General features: G+C 45.2%; 1 protein-coding gene across 1 annotated transcript; it reads left to right on the top strand.

The window, feature by feature from the left end:
• Positions 1–4,331: 4,331 nt before the first annotated feature.
• On the top strand, positions 4,332–11,005 carry LOC115163739 (SLIT and NTRK-like protein 3). Its single transcript, XM_029715895.1, is given in 6 exon segments — positions 4,332–4,850; positions 5,392–5,480; positions 7,034–7,704; positions 7,706–7,813; positions 7,815–8,105; positions 8,107–11,005. Coding segments are annotated over 4 exon segments (2,700 nt in total). The 5' UTR covers positions 4,332–4,850; positions 5,392–5,480; positions 7,034–7,083; the 3' UTR covers positions 9,787–11,005.
• Positions 11,006–17,153: the final 6,148 nt, after the last annotated feature.

A 17,153-nucleotide genomic window follows, 5' to 3' on the forward strand; every position in this document is an offset into this window, starting at 1 on the left:
TGTGGCTGCAGCAGAAGCTGACTGATTGACTGTCTGACAGGCCAGGACATGAATGATAGACCTTTACAGAGAAACATGACAGACAGTTTTACTATCTACCAGCAGCTACCAAATTGTCTCCTGTAACCTTCTCTCCTTAACCCCTCTCACACACATACTATCTCAATCCTCCGTTATCGCTATCTCTCTGACTCATATTTCCCTCTCTTCTCTGTTATATCCCACCCTGAAACCTGACTCATATTTCCCTCTCTTCTCCGTTATATCCCACCCTGAAACCTGACTCATATTTCCCTCTCTTCTCTGTTATATCCCACCCTGAATCCTGACTCATATTTCCCTCTCTTCTCTGTTATATCCCACCCTGAATCCTGACTCATATTTCCCTCTCTTCTCCGTTATATCCCACCCTGAAACCTGACTCATATTTCCCTCTCTTCTCTGTTATATCCCACCCTGAATCCTGACTCATATTTCCCTCTCTTCTCTGTTATATCCCACCCTGAAACCTGACTCATATTTCCCTCTCTTCTCTGTTATATCCCACCCTGAAACCTGACTCATATTTCCCTCTCTTCTCCGTTATATCCCACCCTGAAACCTGACTCATATTTCCCTCTCTTCTCTGTTATATCCCACCCTGAAACCTGACTCATATTTCCCTCTCTTCTCCGTTATATCCCACCCTGAAACCTGACTCATATTTCCCTCTCTTCTCTGTTATATCCCACCCTGAAACCTGACTCATATTTCCCTCTCTTCTCTGTTATATCCCACCCTGAATCCTGACTCATATTTCCCTCTCTTCTCTGTTATATCCCACCCTGAAACCTGACTCATATTTCCCTCTCTTCTCTGTTATATCCCACCCTGAAACCTGACTCATATTTCCCTCTCTTCTCTGTTATATCCCACCCTGAAACCTGACTCATATTTCCCTCTCTTCTCTGTTATATCCCACCCTGAAACCTGACTCATATTTCCCTCTCTTCTCCGTTATATCCCACCCTGAAACCTGACTCATATTTCCCTCTCTTCTCTGTTATATCCCACCCTGAAACCTGACTCATATTTCCCTCTCTTCTCTGTTATATCCCACCCTGAATCCTGACTCATATTTCCCTCTCTTCTCTGTTATATCCCACCCTGAATCCTGACTCATATTTCCCTCTCTTCTCCGTTATATCCCACCCTGAAACCTGACTCATATTTCCCTCTCTTCTCCGTTATATCCCACCCTGAATCCTGACTCATATTTCCCTCTCTTCTCTGTTATATCCCACCCTGAATCCTGACTCATATTTCCCTCTCTTCTCCGTTATATCCCACCCTGAATCCTGACTCATATTTCCCTCTCTTCTCCGTTATATCCCACCCTGAATCCTGACTCATATTTCCCTCTCTTCTCTGTTATATCCCACCCTGAAACCTGACTCATATTTCCCTCTCTTCTCTGTTATATCCCACCCTGAATCCTGACTCATATTTCCCTCTCTTCTCCGTTATATCCCACCCTGAATCCTGACTCATATTTCCCTCTCTTCTCTGTTATATCCCACCCTGAAACCTGACTCATATTTCCCTCTCTTCTCTCTCATTAAGCAATAAGGCCCAAGGGGGTGTGGTATATTGTCTGCATACCACAGCTCAGGGTTTTTCTCATACTTGACGCATCACGGAGTGGCTGGATACAGCCCTTAGCCGTGGTATATCGGCTATATACCACAAACCCCAGAGGTGCCTTATTGCTTTGATAAACAAGTTGCCAACACAGTAAGGCAAGGAATGACTCATCTAAATTGAAAATGTTGCTTTATTAAATAAATACATTCTGCCAGAAAAAGTAGTCCTGACAAAAGTTGCGTTGCTAGACTGGTTGCTATGCAATAGAACCACAGGCTAGCAAGCATACATTAAATGTACGTAAAAACCGAGCATTTGCACCACTTCCAGAGTGACTAACACGCCAATTATGTATTCATGTTGATCTGAATGTTGCCATGTATTGTGTACGAATGGAAAACATCTCCCATGTTATCGTTGGTTGTTTGCTTGCCCATGTTTTTGTTTGTTGGCTCCAAGCTGTTGGAAATATTAGCTGTTCTTTTAGCTGGGGCAGCTGCTGCTGCTGCTGTGTCAGGTAGAATAGTGCTCCACCGCTTCCTTGCTTCCAGATTTAGGTTCCAGTAACTTCCAGAGAGGTTTCGGATCTGTGTCCACTGACAGACATTATTTCTAGTGTCTCTAGTCTGGCATCCAGCCGTTTCTGGATCATGGTGATTCGGAGGCAGTGGTTTGTTTAAATCTGTGACGTGCCAGCTATTTTGCAGATCTTTGGCAGCATTGTTGCGAAGGTGTTTCCTCCGCTCTTTTGGGTACCTGAAACATAAAATAAAATATCGTTAGCTAATATTTAGGCCTACATGGCTACCGCTTATATTGCCAGAGTAAATTAGATTGAGCTAGCTAGCTAACAGTTACATAGCATATGTATCCGTTAACTGCTTTCCGTTTCGGGTGGAGGTACAACGCCGGGGCGTCGGAGGAAAGGAGGTGCAGATACTTCTTAAGGGAAGCTACTGGGCAGAGGGGATCACACGGCAGTTCAAACATAAATCCCCGTCCAATCTCCCTGCATGTCGTGTTCAGTTATGGCTTCGTGGTGGGCAGCTTTGTTGCGCCCCTCTTTCCTCAACTTTTTAATTCCGCCTACAAACACATTGTTGCTCGTTGTGAATTTGGAGTCCTTCTGTATATTCCATGCCCAGCTGAGAGGGGGGTCGTTGATATGTCGGTTCAAACCAGCATATCTACTAATCACGTATTCTTCGCCATTCATGATTCTCACGGAACCATAAAACTCCCGCAGAATGACATTCAGCTCCATTTTTGTTGTATTCCCAAACTCACAATTTATACATTTTTCTGTACGCCAGTCAGTGGAGCAGGTCAGTGCCCACTTCGTTTGTTTCACGTGTTTCTTTTCATTTATTTTTCTCTCAAGTTCATCTAAACGCTTATTTTCTAAATCGGAATGTCAAACTATTGTTGATGTAGCCATTGTATCAACTTGAATAGGCTAAACGTCAAAGTCATGGTACACAGTCACCAATACACAAAGATGAAAGCTGTTTTAGCCAATCAGCATTCAGTATTCAAACTACCCGGTTTATAATCTGCTATATACCACCCTGAAACCTGGGCCTAGCATACCAGCCTGGGCTCTCTTGTGTAGCGGCGTGACATGTGAGTCAGTAGACTCTGTCCTCCTCCTATCTCCAGAGCCCTGTGCCTCATGTTCCTGACCCTGGTATGTGGTCCTCTGACAGCTGGCCGGGGACTAATGAACTCTCCTCTCTTATCTCTTAGGATGTGTCAGGCTGGGTGTGAATGTGTAGGAGTGTGTGTGTGTGTGTGTGCGTGCGTGCGCGTGCGTGTGTGTGTGTGTGTGTGTTTGCCAATGGGGGTTTATTTTAGGACATAATCTGGGACACAGAAATTGTCACAGATACTGTAAAGCCTGGGGCTGCCTAACGACCAGATTCACCTGACTCATGCTGCCACAGTACAATTCCGATAGACTATAAACTAAGCTCCAATACTATGCATGAAAACAACAAGAGAAAATCCCTTCTTTTCACATAGAAGAATGGAACGGTGATTTCAATTATAATCCAACATTTCACAAGAATAGTTCAAACCTGAACAGGCCACGAATAAAGGGATGCAGGCCTGGAATACGCTATTAACTTTAGATGTCAAAGGTGTAACCATTAAATATTGTTCGAAAAAAGCAACACAACATAACAAAACAAGAAAATAGATGTTTGTCTTGATCATGGTAATGTCGAGGTGAACGAACAAAGTACATCATGCGATGTGATGTGGCCCTGGCTCTCGTGCGGGGTTGTATTGCCCGCTGGAGGCGGCGTGAGGAAAGGCAAGGAACAGAACCCGAGCGCTTCCTTTCCGCTCGCCGCTCGGTAACTGCTGCAGCGAGATCGAAATGCGAGAGACTGTCAGGAGTCAAGTTTAGTTGTGTCATATGCTTCCACCGAAAAAGACACAAGATAAGCTGTACTATGAACTGTGTATGAAGTCAACGTAGTGAAGTTAGTCATTTTCTGTATATTGTAGGCATAGACACGAAAACCCTCCACTGTGTGTGTGTGTGTGTGTGTGTGTGTGTGTGCGCGCGCAGAACCACCCTCCCCGGGTGTACACACGAACGCACGCGCCTCTCTCTCCTTTCCAACAGAGAGAAAAAGAAAGAGAGTTCCCTGACCCGCGCTCCCATTGCGACAGTCAGCGCGCGCTCCTCCTTCTTTCTCTGAGCACCGCCGACACCATCCAGAACCAACGGCAACGTCCCTTCCATCTCTCCCTCGTTATTCCATCCTCTCTCGCCAGTCGCTTCCTCTCTCTTCACTTTAAGCTCATTCCCGTGATGTCTAAAGAAGAGCCAATCGAGAAAGAGTCTTTGCTATGATCCACAGAGGGTTGGCGCATCGGACAGTGCTGGGAAGTTTAAGCCAAGGAGAGTGCAATTTCGCCTGGCTACACTGTTGAACGTTCGTCGAGAGAAGCAAGCAAGCAAGCTGAGGACCTGCATCATAAGCAAAGTGGATTGAAAAAAAAGAGAACATTGTATTCCAATCACGTCTTGATTTTCTCTCTCTCCTGCCAGAGCGGGAGGAGAGAGAGAGGGGGACAGAGAGAGAGAGAGAGAGAGAGCTCAACGGGAAAATATCGTAGGAAGAGAGGCAGAGGAGAGAGAAAGAGAGATTCAACAATATTTAAACTAGTGGCGTTTTTTTCTGGATGCTGTTAAATTGCAGTGCCAAAGTAAGGTGAGTGGTGCGTGTGTGAATCTACGTGTGTGTTCATGCTTATGTGTGGTGCATATAGCTAAGCCTCGGACGTGGAAGGGGAAGGAAAGCACTCGTTGATAATGAGAACGGAACAGAGGAATCTGGGTATCCTATCTGATCAATGGGCATTTGTTTACCATATTCAACGGTTTCGAGAGATGTCACGACGAAAGCAACTGCAGTACTCTTGGCATGCATTTCAGCAGCTTCTCTTCATATCCATATAGGTGCTTTTTCTATAGATTTTATATTCCCCAGTTTGTACTATTAATCAGGTTTGCCAGTTCTTTAAGATTCAACAGATATATTGTCAATTTGCTTATTTATCATTTCATTCTGTTTTCCTTATAGACTATCGTTTCCATAAGCTATGTCCCTTCATGGACCCAGCTACCCAGTGCGAACAGTTTGTGGTTTGGTCTATGTGCAGGCTTTGATTGCGTTATGCTATATGGATGTGGGAGACTCATTCCTATGCATATCTTCCTTTGCCTCTCTCCTTCTCTCCGTCTCTCAACAGCCCGTAACGGAAGACTGGGATATCTCACCTTCTCCGCCACAAGGGCACCTCACACGCAGGAGATGTGAAGTCAGATCCCCTTAAACTGAGTAGGTACCCCGGGATATAACAGCTGATACCCTGGAAATATAACCCTTTACCACCAGCTGTGGGACGCAGAAATGCTAAACGATCGGAAAGATTCGGGGAGAATGCGTTCGGACTGGCTGGATGTCGATGGTTCTCTCTTTTGAGTGTTTTGGGAATTGTATTTCATTTCAGTGCCACCGGTTTAATGGACAGCTGCCGCGGGAGTTTTGTGTGTTTTCTATGGGATTTCAGCACCACGGAGAGCGCATAGATTTGAAATACAAGCCAAATGGTGGAGGCAGGGCACTGGGAACATACAAGTGCACTATTCATCGCAGTCTGTGTGTGTGTGTGTGTGTGTGTGTGTGTGTGTGTGTGTGTGTGTGTGTGTGTGTGTGTGTGTGTGTGTGTGTGTGTGTGTGTGTTTGTGCGTTTGTGTGCGTTTGTGTGCTTGCGCGTGTGCAGTTTTAACACGAGCGGAGACAACGGTAAAGGGAATCGTTTCATAGGTGAAGTGCCCTAAAAAATGACAACTTTTTATTTATTTTACAATGACCATAAGGACCGGGGGCTAAGGGAATTTACGGGCGGGGAGACGACAGATCCGTACAGGCAGGCGTGCTGCGTGGGAGAGGAGAGTAGCGCTTGCCAAACAGAACCTCTCAGAGTTACTTTGTATTTCTCTCTCTATCCCTTTAGCAGCTGATGTCATCTACCGTTCCTCTAGTTGTTTTCATAGAAAATCTGATATTATATTTACATATGGAGGTTAGGCTAAACATCTCTTATTTGGGTAGGCTATGAACAATCTGACGTCAATTGGTTCTCAAACAGCTGCCCCGAAGACAACAATATGGGATCTGTTGTCACTTTGATGTTTTGATTTGAAAGGGTTCGGTGCCGATCTGACAAATAAGGCATAATGCCCAAACGTCCTCTAGTCCTCTCTGGTCCGTACCTTGAGCGCCGGTGACAGCTCAGTCCCTGTCCAGTCCCTCGGTTAACGGGGTATAGCTCACGCTATGGTATGATTAATCTGGCGAAACCTGCACCGTCATTAATTTTCACAACTACACAGCGAACTCCGGTGTCTGATTTACCGGGAGAGGTTGGCTATGTTATGTAATAAATACAGAGAGATCACCTCTCCTCTCCACCCTTCACAGCCACCTGCTGTTGCCTTCATTTATTCATTGAGATAAGCATCTTTGAGTTTGATTTATTTTAACCTTAGGCTAGTGGTATATCCACGGTTTTGTGAAATATGGTGACCTTAACAAGGGTCTAATAGGATACATGTTTTATTAGATATATTTTTTTAGGATGGTGTGTAACGAGCTAAACAGTGAGTAGGCTACACACTGATAAGCCAATGTCATTGTATTATTTCATTTCCATGCACGCCTTCCATAATTTAATATCTCTCTATCTTTCTCTCCTCTCTTTTTCTCACTCTTCACCCGCTGTCCCTGTGTGTGTGTGTGTGTGTGTTTGTGTGTGTGTGTGTATGTGTGTGTTTGTGTGCCCCCTTTCCCCTCTCCCCTCTCTCTCTCGCTCTTCTCTACTGTTGCAGTGCTGTGAAGTGGCTTGCCATAGCCGTGACTTCATCAGGTCTCAGTGAGGATGCTGTGGGTTACCTTGCTGAGCACCATAGCCCTAGGATGGACCACCCCGATCCCACTGCTGGAGGACTCGGAGGAGATCAACGAGCCCTGCTTCGAGCCCTGCTACTGCGAAGTCAAAGAGGGCATCTTTCACGTCCACTGTGACAGCAAAGGATTTACGAATGTCAGTCAGATCTCCCAGATATGGCCACGGCCCTTCAAACTCAACCTGCAGAGAAACTCCATGAGGAAGCTGTATTTCAACAGTTTTCTTCACCTCAACAATGCAGTGTCCATTAATCTGGGGAATAATGCGCTGCAGGACATCCACGCCGGAGCATTTAACGGATTGGGAATTCTGAAACGGCTGTTCCTGCATGAGAACAAACTAGAGGTTTTCCGGAATGACACCTTCCTGGGTCTGGAAAGCTTGGAATACCTGCAGGCAGACTATAATGTCATCAAGAGGATAGAGAGTGGAGCGTTCAGGCACCTCCACAAACTCAGAGTGCTCATCCTAAATGACAATCTGATACCAGTCCTGCCCTGCTACCTATTCAGGTCGGTGTCACTAACACACCTGGACCTGAGGGGAAACCGGTTAAAGACATTACCATATAAGGGCACGTTGGAATATGTGGGGCCGGAGCCTGATGGAGATTCAGCTAGAGGAGAATCCATGGATCTGTGAGTGTGATATAGTTCAGCTAAAAACGTGGTTGGAACGCATTCCCTACACCGCACTGGTCGGGAGAGATCACCTGCGAGTACCCCTTCCACTTGCACGGGAAAGATTTACGAGAGATCAAACGCAGTGAGCTCTGTCCGTTACTTTCAGACGTGGAAATCGAGGTCAAACTGGGAATCCCCCGGTCTCCGTTCAACAATGAGAACACGTGGCCAACGAAACCGTCCTCCATGCTGTCGTCGTTCCACAACACGGCGTCATCTGTGGAGTACAAAGAGAGACATGTCAAACCCACCAAACGCCCCAGGCCCATCAAAAACTCTCCCACCCCTCGTAGCCTCTATCCCCGGCCTGAACCAGCCCCCCATAGCTGGCTACCAGACCCGCCCCCCCATCCCTATCGTCTGCCCTTCTGGATGTACCTGCAACCTCCATATCAACGACCTGGGGCTAACGGTCAACTGTAAAGAGAAGGGCTTTCATAATATCTCAGAGCTACTTCCCAGGCCTCTCAACGCCAAGAAACTTTACCTGAGCGGGAATCTAATACAGAAAATCTACCGGTCTGATTTCTGGAACTTTTCCAGTTTGGATTTACTACACTTGGGGAATAACCGGATATCGTACGTCCAGGAAGGGGCATTTATCAACCTTCCCAACCTGAAGAGTTTGTATCTGAATGGGAACGACATTGAGAGGCTAACTCCCGGTATGTTCCGGGGCTTACAGACGTTGAGTTATCTTTATTTTGAGTATAACGTGATTCGTGAGATCCAGCCGGCGTCATTCTCTCTCATGCCCAGCCTTCAGCTTGTTTTCCTCAACGATAACCTCCTCCGCACTCTCCCGACCGACGCCTTCGCAGGCACCAGCCTGGCGCGACTCAACCTCCGCAATAACTACTTCCTGTCCCTGCCCGTGCGTGGTGTTCTAGAACACCTGCATTCCATCGTCCAGGTGGACCTTCATCAGAACCCCTGGGACTGCTCCTGTGACATCATCCCCCTCAAAACCTGGATGGAGAAGCTGTCCTCTGTCATCATGGTTAGGGATGTCATCTGTAAGACTCCTGATTTTGCCTTTGGGAAGGATCTGAGGTCGCTGGATGCTGAGGTCATCTGTCCAGACATGAAATACTCATCCGGACCCTCCCCAGCTCTCCTCCCCTCTGATGACATGACCACCGGTAGCTCTGGTCTGGGGGAGGCTGGGGGGAGGGGGCCGGTGCCTCTATCAGTCCTCATCCTCAGTCTTCTCGTTCTGTTCATCTCAGCGGTTTTCGTGGCGGCGGGCCTCTTCGCCTTCGTCCTGCGGAGACGGAAGAAGCTGCCCTTCCGGAAACGCTCTGAGGTGGATCTGACGGGAATCCAGATGCAGTGCAGGATATTCGAGGATCCGCCGAGGCAGACCAGCAGTGGAAGCATAGGCTCACCAGAAAAGCCACCCAGCGGACACACACATACACACACTCACGGTCACGTTGGCCACACACACAGTCACGGTCACGTCTATGATTACATTCCTCACCCTGTGACGCAGATGTGCAACAACCCCATTTACAAGCCCCGGGAGGGGGAGATAGGGGAGCAGTTTGCAGAAACAAAAGAGAACAACAGTAATTACCGAACCCTCTTAGAGAAGGAGAGAGAATGGACCCTAGCCATGTCTAACTCACAGCTCAACACAATCGTCACGGTAAACCACAATACAGGGGATAAATCAGGATTTCACGAGAATGGCGGACTGTGTCCCACCGTGATTGACAGCCAGAGACCCACGCCGACTGTTGGCTTCGTAGACTGTCTGTATGGAACGGTCCCGAAACTAAAGGATATGCACGTCGCACACGCACACCCACCCGGTATGCAATACCCGGACTTACAACAGGACGCACGTCTCAAGGAGACGTTGCTGTTCACAGCGGGTAAAGGCTGCTTCCCTGACCCATCCCAAAGCGATTACCTTGAGTTAAGAGCCAAACTCCAAACAAAGCCGGATTACCTCGAAGTACTGGAGAAATCATATCGGTTCTAACACGGAAAATAGCATAGGCTACATACAAACACACTCTCACTTTTCCATACCCCAAACGGAACAAAATCACGGACAAAAACGAAACAAAAAAAGCAGCATGATAATACAATTTAAAAGTATATTACTAAACGTTTTCCCACCAAAATCGCTTTGGAGGAAAGGCCATTCTCAGATATTCAATGAAGTGCCTTTTTTCAGAGTAGCCAGCAATGTTATCAACCCTTATTTTTATATGGAACAGATTGGTCTATATACCAAGGAGAGTGAGAGACCAAGAAAGAGAGAGAGGCACTGGGAGAATCACAACATCCGAAAATATACCCCATCAAATCGAGCCCTTCATACGCTCTCAAATGGTGGAGTGGAGTAGCCCCGTGCGCGAGAGGAGTTGGAGCAGGATTTCTCCGTGTCCGTTAGGCTCATGTTTCTGTCTCTCTGTCTTTTACGTGGATATATAAACGCCCGGGTTCCGTGCACATGAAGTTTGTAGGAAATAAATAAAAAATAAAAATGGATGAAATTGCAGTTTGCTGCATGCACTCGCTCCATTGCAGTGGTGAGGGATTTGCTCAGAACTATCAGTCACGTGTTAATAGAAATACTGTTCTATTTCATTTTATATATTAGTATCATTATTATTATTAAAGAGGACTGCTGTCTATATCTGGGTGTAATTCTCAAGGACGTACTCACCCAAGGATGAAAATAACATTTGTGAATATATTATATGATGACACTCAAGGTTTTCTGGAATTCCACGCACTTTCTTAAGAACAATGCTTCGGATTATCTATCTCATCGACACTACCGGCTTTGTAGAAGGCACTTTTAATGTTTTCTCTCTCACAAAGATTTGAAGAAAATATCTGCATATATTTATTCTGTAATTTCAGTGAACATTTTATTGTAAAGGTAATGTTAAATCAATGTATAGTGAATATGCGTCTGGTATAGCCTTCTTAATAAAAACTCTTATATGAAATGAAAAGGGTGCTACCACGGAACGTTTGTGAACAACGTAGAGGTAATGTGTTTGGTATAGCGCTATACTGTGCTGTGTCTGTCTGTGCATTGCAGAATGATACATTGAAATTTCTAGTGGCTTGATTACATTTTTAGTTGTGCTGCTGTTGGCCAGGATATGTGAATTCCCTGCTACTCTGCAATGGTAGCTAGCGTCGGGAAGGCGTGCAACTATGAGAGTAGCTGGTGATACAAATGAGAGAAAGAGAGGGATACATCTTTGGGAGATGCAGAACTGAAAATGGCCCAATGAAGGAATCAAGTTTTGTCCGATGGGTAATATAAATACACCATTGTGTTACCATTTCCTTGCTACAGTTTTCATATGAAAGTTCAACGAATTATCTGGAAAAGGCTGCGAGTCTGAACGAGAGACGTACTCTCCAGTGCGCACTTGATGCTCATTCGCTGCAGAATGACATTACAGATATTATCCACACGAGGGCGACAGAGGGACACTCAGATTGCCAGTGTAATAACTATACTGCTGGTTTGTTAGAAAACTATTGCCAGACTGTTCTCCTATCATTAGACTGCAATACATTTAATCCACTACCAAATGAAACACTAGGCCTGTACATTATTAAATATGGTCCGTTATATTTTGTCAAATTTAAATACAGTAATCATCAAGAGAACATTACGTTTGCTTTGTATTATTAATGAGATCAGTAGAATCTGAGGAGTTTATATTAATCCCGTGCAGGTAATATAATGGTTATTGTTATATAAAGTATGTTCTATATCGATCATGTATTTTTGAATGGCCTTAAAGAGGGAGAACACACGTGACAGGGAAATGGGTTTCAAGCAATGTCATTCAACTCAAACCAATTGATAATTTGACGTTCCATATCATGTAAAGGCCCAGTGCAGTCAAAAACGGATTTCAATGTGTTCAGGTGGTAAATTACTTAATAGACCAATAAGAAACAGTGTTCCTAACCTCCCTGCCAATAACAGTTAGTTTTCTCTTTCCCCCCCCCAATCTCAGACCACTCCCAGACAATTCTAGCATAATTCTTGCTCGAGAACTTTGTTCTTTTTTGTTTCTTATTTTTGTTTCTTATTGACTATTTTATTTGAAAACTATCACAGTAAGGTACTTAATTGTTACCCAGGAATGATTTGATTTTGAGAAAAAAACAGCTGCATTGGACCTTTAAGATGTTACTTGTTGGTTGGGGCGGAGTCAGAAAAGGAGGTAATTGAGCCAGAAAAGGAGATGTTGCATTTTGCAGGAAAGTTGAGTGATCTTGAAGAGATATTAATGTTGAAAGGAATGTCATGTCCATCGGTAATTGAGTTTATTATCTATTAGTCATCAGGTGCACAAAACTACTTATATGTTTCTATCATAGTCACTGTCTCCCCCATTTAGAGGAAAAGGTTTCTATCATAGTCACTGTCTCCCCCATTTAGAGGAAAAGGTTTCTATCATAGTCACTATCTCCCCCATTTAGAGGAAAAGGTTTCTATCATAGTCACTGTCTCCCCCATTTAGAGGAAAAGGTTTCTATCATAGTCACTGTCTCCCCCATTTGACAATCTCTCTCTCTCTCTCAAACACACACACACACACACACACACACACACACACACACACACACACACACACACACACACACACACACACACACACACACACACACACACACACACACACACACACACACACACACACACACACACACACACACACACACACATCAAATGAGTATACACATTGAGCAGGCCTTCATTGTTAGCACTGTAGCATCACTTTAGGCGAAGGTCTATAATATTTAGTTTGTCTACCCCACCCTCCATCCCCATTCCTCCTCCCCAACCAGACTGATTGAGGTCAGCACTTTTCTGCATGCACTCTGTTTGATTAAAACAACCCTGAATTATTCTATTTTAAACGATACGTAGAGTTCCATAATGAGCCACCTTTATATTTCTGTGATTCAGTAGGGTGACACGGTCCACTATTTTGATTAATGTTATTTGGGGCTTAATTGATTCTCTGTTTGGTTCCGACCACACATGCGCTTGTTGATTATGTTCTAATAAATCCTATTGTTATCCTACTCATATCTCATATCTTTTGTAAAGCCATGCTCTGTACTCATGGAGAAACTACATCTAGGCTTTAGGAGGAAAAGGGTTCATCATGACTTTGTAAAGCCATGCTCTGTACTCATGGAGAAACTACATCTAGGCTTTAGGAGGAAAAGGGTTCATCATGACTTTGTAAAGCCATGCTCTGTACTCATGGAGAAACTACATCTAGGCTTTAGGAGGAAAAGGGTTCATCATGACTTTGTAAAGCCATGCTCTGTACTCGTGGAGAAACTACATCTAGGCTTTAGGAGAAGGGTTCATCATGACTTTGTAAAGCCATGCTCTGTACTCATGGAGATACTACATCTAGGCTTTAGGAGGAAAAGGGTTCATCATGACTTTGTAAAGCCATGCTCTGTACTCATGGAGAAACTACATCTAGGCTTTAGGAGGAAAAGGGTTCATCATGACTTTGTAAAGCCATGCTCTGTACTCGTGGAGAAACTACATCTAGGCTTTAGGAGGAAAAGGGTTCATCATGACTTTGTAAAGCCATGCTCTGTACTCGTGGAGAAACTACATCTAGGCTTTAGGAGGAAAAGGGTTCATCATGACTTTGTAAAGCCATGCTCTGTACTCATGGAGAAACTACATCTAGGCTTTAGGAGGAAAAGGGTTCATCATGACTTTGTAAAGCCATGCTCTGTACTCATGGAGAAACTACGTCTAGGCTTTAGGAGGAAAAGCGTTCATCATGACTTTGTAAAGCCATGCTCTGTACTCGTGGAGAAACTACGTCTAGGCTTTACAGGAAAACTGTTCATCATGATTTTGTAAGGAGTTTGTTTGCTGCTCCCTTGTGCTAGCAACAAGCTTTTACCAGACACTGTTATACAGAGCGACTTGCGAGTGCATACATTTTCATACTGGTCCCCCATGGGAATAGAACCCACATGCTCTACCCACTGAGCTACGCTGAACTGCTGTGTGTTCTGTTAGAGTAACCTCTACTTCAGCAGGGCGTTTCTAAAGACCTGAGTCTCTTCTCAGAGAGAGACACGGCAAGACAGGAGAAAGGTATTACAGTACAGTTCTACCCACTACCTCACTCCTCATGTTGCTGCTGTAACTCCCAGAAAGGTCTTCAAACACAGAATAGCATTGTGCAACCTGCATGGTCAACCTGTGTTCTGAGTGGCTGAGCTGCTTTTGAGGGAGGGGCTGTGGTGAAGGGATTTGATTGTTCCCTATTGATGACTGTATCCTCGAATAGCCCATGTACTCACCCTATCCCAAATCCATCCCAAGTCTCTATAGCCACCATGTATTCACCCTATCCCAAATCCATCCCAAGTCTCTATAGCTGCCACGTACTCACCCTATCCCAAATCCATCCCAAGTCTCTATAGTCACCATGTATTCACCCTATCCCAAATCCATCCCCAGTCTCTATAGCCACCATGAATTCACCCTATCCCAAATCCATCCCAAGTCTCTATAGCCACCATGTACTCACCCTATCCCAAATCCATCCCAAGTCTCTATAGCTGCCACGTACTCACCCTATCCCAAATCCATCCCAAGTCTCTATAGCTGCCACGTACTCACCCTATCCCAAATCCATCCCAAGTCTCTATAGCCACCATGTATTCACCCTATCCCAAATCTATCCCACGTCTCTATAGCCACCATGTATTCACCCTATCCCAAATCCATCCCAAGTCTCTATAGTCACCATGTATTCACCCTATCCCAAATCTATCCCAAATCCATCCCACGTCTCTATAGCCACCATGTATTCACCCTATCCCAAATCCATCCCAAGTCTCTATAGTCACCATGTATTCACCCTATCCCAAATCCATCCCAAGTCTCTATAGCCACCATGTATTCACCCTATTCCAAATCCATCCCAAGTCTTTATAGCCACCATGTATTCACCCTATCCCAAATCTATCCCAAATCCATCCCACGTCTCTATAGCCACCATGTACTTGTGAAGATATGTGATGATGTCCCCTACTTGCTTGACACAAAATGTCTGCTTTGGCATCAATTTCATTGATGTTGTTGAGAATCAGAGTGGGGGGATTGTGAGCATACTGGGGCGTCAGGGTAGCCTAGTGGTTAGAGCGTTGGGCTAGTAACCGAAAGGTTGCAAGTTCGGATCCCCAAGCTGGCAAGGTACAAATCTGTCGTTCTGTTCCTGAACAAGGCAGTTAACCCACTAGGCTGTCATTGAAAATAAGAATTTGTTCTTAACTGACTTGCCTAATTAAATAAAGTTAAAATAAAAATACTGTAACAACAAGCCTTCCTCTGGATAATTGGGCAAATCTATAACCTTTTTGCTAGTTCTGTTTCTTCTCTTGATACCTTATCGATGCATTACCCTGCTTGGCTGGAGAGATGAGTAGTTTGATTGACTGGTTGGTTGGTTGATTAATTGATTGATTGGTTGATTGACTGATTGGTTGATTGATTGATTGGTTGATTGACTGATTGGTTGATTGATTGATTGGTTGATTGACTGATTGGTTGATTGATTGATTTTGTGCTGGTCTTGGCTGTACTTTATTGATTAGCACTGAGTCTATACTAGTCTGTGTTGTTCTGTTGCATGCTGGTGAGGTAGTATGTGAAAGTGTGTGTGTCGTGTGTGTGTCGTGTGTGTGTGTGTGTGTGTGTGTGTTGAGCCAGTTTGTGCACACTCAGGCTTTCCTCTGCTCTGAAAGTGTGTGTTTGTTCCTGGGTCTTTCAGAACCCTTAATTAGCACAGACACGATCAGAGACACTGCTAGAGAATGAGGGAGGGAGGGAGGGAGGGAGGGGGGGAGGGGGGAGGGAGGGAGGGAGGGGGGGAGGGAGGGAGGGAGGGAGGGGGGGGAGGGAGAGGAAGAGAGGCAGAGGAGGAGGATAAGCGGGAGAGAGGAGAAAACACGCTTAGACAGGGATGTAGCCACACTGAGTCTTCAGCAGAGGATTGTCGAGGGTCTGCCACATGGAGAAAGAAGGGATTCTGTCTTTCTTTTGTCCCTGAAAGAGGATGTAATTTTCTAATTAACACAGTTGAGAGTCTAAGCAGAGGGTGGAGATGTGAAGCAGGAGAGAGACAGTTGGGCCCTAGTACTGGGAGAGATGCTCTCTGTTTGTGTGTGTGTGTGTGTATATGTGTGTGTGTGTGTGTGTGTGTGTGTGTGTGTGTGTGTGTGTGTGTGTGTGTGGGGGTATGTGGGTGTATGTTAGTGTGTGTGTGTGTGTGTGTGTGTGTGTGTGTTATTATTATGCCATGTTGCTTCTGCCTCTCAACTGTGTGAGTGACTCCAGGGTTTGTTGCAGGAGCCAACATGTCTCAGAGCTCTCCATGGTGCTGATATAGCAGTAAAATGCAGGTGTCTGTGTGTGTATGCAGATGCCCTGTTTCTGTATGGACCGTTTCTGTGGCTTCGTGAGGGCAGATAATGTTTGGGAGCTCTCCAAGGTGCTGACATGGCGGAGGGAGACTTGAGTCATTGAATCCCTCCCTCTGCTGCTGAACTGAATAACAAAACGAGTACTGTGTGTGTGTGTGTGTGTCAATGTACTGTGTGTGTGTGTCAATGTAATGTGTGTCAATGTCCTGTGTGTGTGTGTGTGTGTCAATGTACTGTGTGTGTGTGTGTGTCAATGTACTGTGTGTGTCAATGTACTGTGTATGTGTGAGAGTGTGTGTGTGTCAATGTACTGTGTGTGTGTGTGTGTGTGTGTGTCAATGTGCTGTATGTGTGTGTGTGTGTGTGTGTATGTGTGTGTGTGTGTGTGTGTGTCAATGTGCTGTATGTGTGTGTGTGTGTGTGTGTGTGTGTGTGTGTGTGTGTGTGTGTGTGTGTGTGTGTGTCAATGTACTGTGTGTGGGTGTGTGTGTGTGTGTGTCAATGTACTGTGTGTGTGTCTGTGTGTGTGTATCTGTGTGTGTGTGTTTTGTAGATTATAGAAATGATGTGTGTAGCCTGTGCTGGAAGGACTTTATCAAGGACTATTGCAGTGATTTCTGCTCAAAAGGGAACAGTTGGTTAATATCTCTGGAGGGTTAGAGTTGATTCCTACTCTGTAGCTTAGGTAGGGCAGCATGTGGAGAGAAAAGGAGAGGAGATGGGAGGAGTAGTGAAGAGAAGAAAGACATGCTTTGAGGGGGCAGAGAGTATGGGAGCTCTCCAAGGTGCTGAAATGGCGCAGGGAGCAGGAGACTTGAATGATTGCTTCTGCTGCTGGACTGCTGTATTCACAGTCTGTAGGACTACTGCAGTACTCTCTCCTCT

Source organism: Salmo trutta, chromosome 26 (genome assembly GCF_901001165.1).
Source record: "Salmo trutta chromosome 26, fSalTru1.1, whole genome shotgun sequence".
In the NCBI taxonomy this organism is placed as follows: domain Eukaryota; kingdom Metazoa; phylum Chordata; class Actinopteri; order Salmoniformes; family Salmonidae; genus Salmo; species Salmo trutta.